The sequence below is a fragment of the Myotis brandtii genome, unplaced genomic scaffold, assembly GCF_000412655.1.
Source record: "Myotis brandtii unplaced genomic scaffold, ASM41265v1 scaffold166, whole genome shotgun sequence".
Taxonomy (NCBI): Eukaryota; Metazoa; Chordata; class Mammalia; order Chiroptera; family Vespertilionidae; genus Myotis; species Myotis brandtii.
Window position 1 is genome coordinate 1,230,862 of NW_005356087.1, and position 2,870 is coordinate 1,233,731.

Here is a 2,870-nt window from a genome sequence, read left to right on the forward strand (position 1 = left end):
ATGGCAGAGGGTGGGGTGGGAACCGGATGGAGGGGAGCTATGGGGGGGAAAAAGAGGAATAACTGTAATATTATGAACAATAAAGATATAATTTAAAAAAAAACTCATTCTATCCACTAACCCTCTATAAGCAGTCATTACTTCGTGGTTTTCTCTTGCTAGTAACATGCTATTGAATACTGCAGGTGATTATGAATACAGGGTACCTATCATCCACCATAGGTAAGTCAGATTACCTGTGCTAAAATCCAGCAGGAAGTGAAGGTCAGACTTGAGTGTGCTAGTGTCTACTTCATACATATCTTCAAATGCCATCCCATCTTTCCCACTGCAGCTGTTTTTGTCCTCTTGCTCAGGTTCATCCATGTAGATATCAAATCCTTGCTTTGCTGGCATGTGGACCCCACAGTCAGAGAGTGCTTTTTTTCCAGCTTGAGGGAAGACATTTTCTGATCCAGAGAAACACCTAACTGTTGTTATCCCCTAGAAAAGGATTTTTTGTTAAAGGCCACCCCAAAGACCAATAGGTGATGTGAACCTGTGTGACTCAAACCAGCAGGATGGGAAAATAAGAGGAATCTTAAATTGAAATATCTATTTCTGCAATATAATTTCAGAAAATGAAGCTTCCAAAGTATGACTTCTCCCTTATCTCTTTCTACATTTGACATTTGGTAAAAGAGCTATCTAAAATTTTTCATCTTCCTCACATATTTATCAAAGGGAATTAAAAATCCTAGAAAAAAGAAACTATAACTCTTCTTCAAAATGAAAGGGGGGAGGAGGGATTGTAAATTGGCTCTCATGCTTATATAGCATTACAGGATTTTGTAAGTACCCAGCACAGTTTTTGATGCATAGTTACTGAGTTCCTACAGTCCTCCCCCTTAAACAGTTAACTTTAAGTCAGCAGGCCCCTATAAAGTTCCCATTTTATACCCAGTTAATTAGAAATATGATGATATTAGAAACACATACTACTAAATTCTCTTAACATAGAATCTTTTTGTATGACATGATGGAGAAATCTAACAATCAATTGCTTCTCCCTTTTCTTTATTCCTATAACATTAATGATGGAAACAACTGTGTGTGTCCCCTCTGTGAACAACTGTGATGCATTACATACTAGTGCACATTAAGATGAGTCATGTTGGATGACCTGAAGGTCAGCTGAACCAAGGCAGGTGGGCAAGCTTTATGAATCCAAGTTATATTTATGCAAATGCTAGGTCTAGCTACTGCATTAACATTTTATCATTTATAATTAACTAGAGGCCCGGTGCATGAAATTCATGCACTGTGGGGGGGGGGTCCCTTGGTGCAGCCTGAACCCTCTGCAATCTGGACCCCCCTATGGGATCCCCGGGCCTAAACCGGCAGTCGGACATCCCTCTCACAATCCGGGACTGCTGGCTCCCAACCGCTCACCTGCCTGATTGCCCCTAACTGCTTCTGCCTGCCAGCCTGATCACCCCCTAACCACTCCCCTGCCTGCCTGATCGACGCCTAACTGCTCCCCTGCTGGCCCAATTGCCCCCAACTGCCCTCCCCTGCCAGCCCGGTCACCCCCAACTGCCCTCCCCTACTGGCCCCCCCCCCTCCTGCCCTGCCCTGCAGGCCTGGTCCCCCTCAACTGCCCTCCCCTGCAGACCTGGTTGCCCCAACTGCCCTCCCCTGTAGGCCTGATCACCCCCAACTTCTCTCCCCTGCTGGCTTGATCGCCCACCACTGCCCTCCCCTGCCAGCCATCTTGTGCCCACACAGGGGCAGCGATCTTGTGTGAGGGCATGATGGTCAATTTGCATATTACCTCTTTATTATATAGGATCTTGGTGTTCACTTTTGAGACTCCTTTCAAATTATGTGTTTCCATACATTCCCTTCCATCTAGTAAATTAAATATGTAGTTTATGTCTACACTAGTAAGGAAAAAATTCTTTTTTTAATCCTCACTTGAGGATACATTTATTGATTTTTGGAGAGAAAGTGGAAGGGAAAGAGAGAGAGAGGAGAGAGAGAAAAAGAAACATCAATCAGCTGCCTCCCCTACAGGATTGAACCCACAATCTAGGTATGTACTGTGACCAGGAACAGCACCTGTAACCTTTTAGGTGTACGGGATGACTCTCCAACTAACTGAGCCACCTGGCCAAGGCAAGAAAAAAATTCTTTATGGTAATTCTGGTAAAATCACAAGAACTATAAAGGACCAAAAACACAAGTTACTATAACCAGATAATCATAATTCCAAATTATTACCATGTTTGACTTTTGCCATATATATATATATGTATATATATATAAAGACATACATTCATTACACATTTACTGAGCATCCAGTATGTGCCAGACATTGTTCTAGGTGCCCAGAATTTAGCAATGAACCAAACGTTCAAAACGAACTGCCCTCATGGAGTTTATATCTAATTGGGAGGACAGGAGAAAGACAAATAAGAAAAAGACATAGTAGATCAAATGATAAGTGCTTTGGAGAAGAATAACAGAGAGAAAAGAGAGTCATTGCCATTTTAAACAATGTGGCCAGGGAAAGCCCCTATGAAGATAAAAGTTAGACAAAGATATGAACAAGCTAAGAGAGTAAGTTACACAGATAAAAAAGGGAAGAGCATTCTGGGCAGAGGGAACAGCCTGGGTACATGTCCTGATGTTGAAGTGTGTCTTAAGAGGCACATCAAGAAACAAATGAGGTTTTTTTCTATCTCAGGAAACCAAGATGGCGGCATAGGTAAACACCGGAGATTGCTGCCGCAAACAACCACTTCAAAAATACAACTAAAAGATGGAACGGACATCACCCAGAACCACAGGAAGGCTGGCTGAGGAGAGATTCTTCAACTAGAAGGAAA

At 42.6% G+C, this 2,870-nt stretch overlaps 1 protein-coding gene across 3 annotated transcripts in view; it reads right to left on the bottom strand.

The window, feature by feature from the left end:
• The window catches only part of CCNA1 (cyclin A1), a 16,268-nt gene that overhangs the window by 8,342 nt on the left and 5,056 nt on the right, over positions 1 to 2,870 (bottom strand). For all 3 annotated transcript variants that reach the window (XM_014536842.1, XM_014536841.1, XM_014536840.1), the window contains one exon: positions 237 to 483. In XM_014536842.1, the coding sequence (XP_014392328.1) occupies positions 237 to 483 (247 nt within the window). The remainder of the gene's footprint in view (positions 1 to 236; positions 484 to 2,870) is intronic.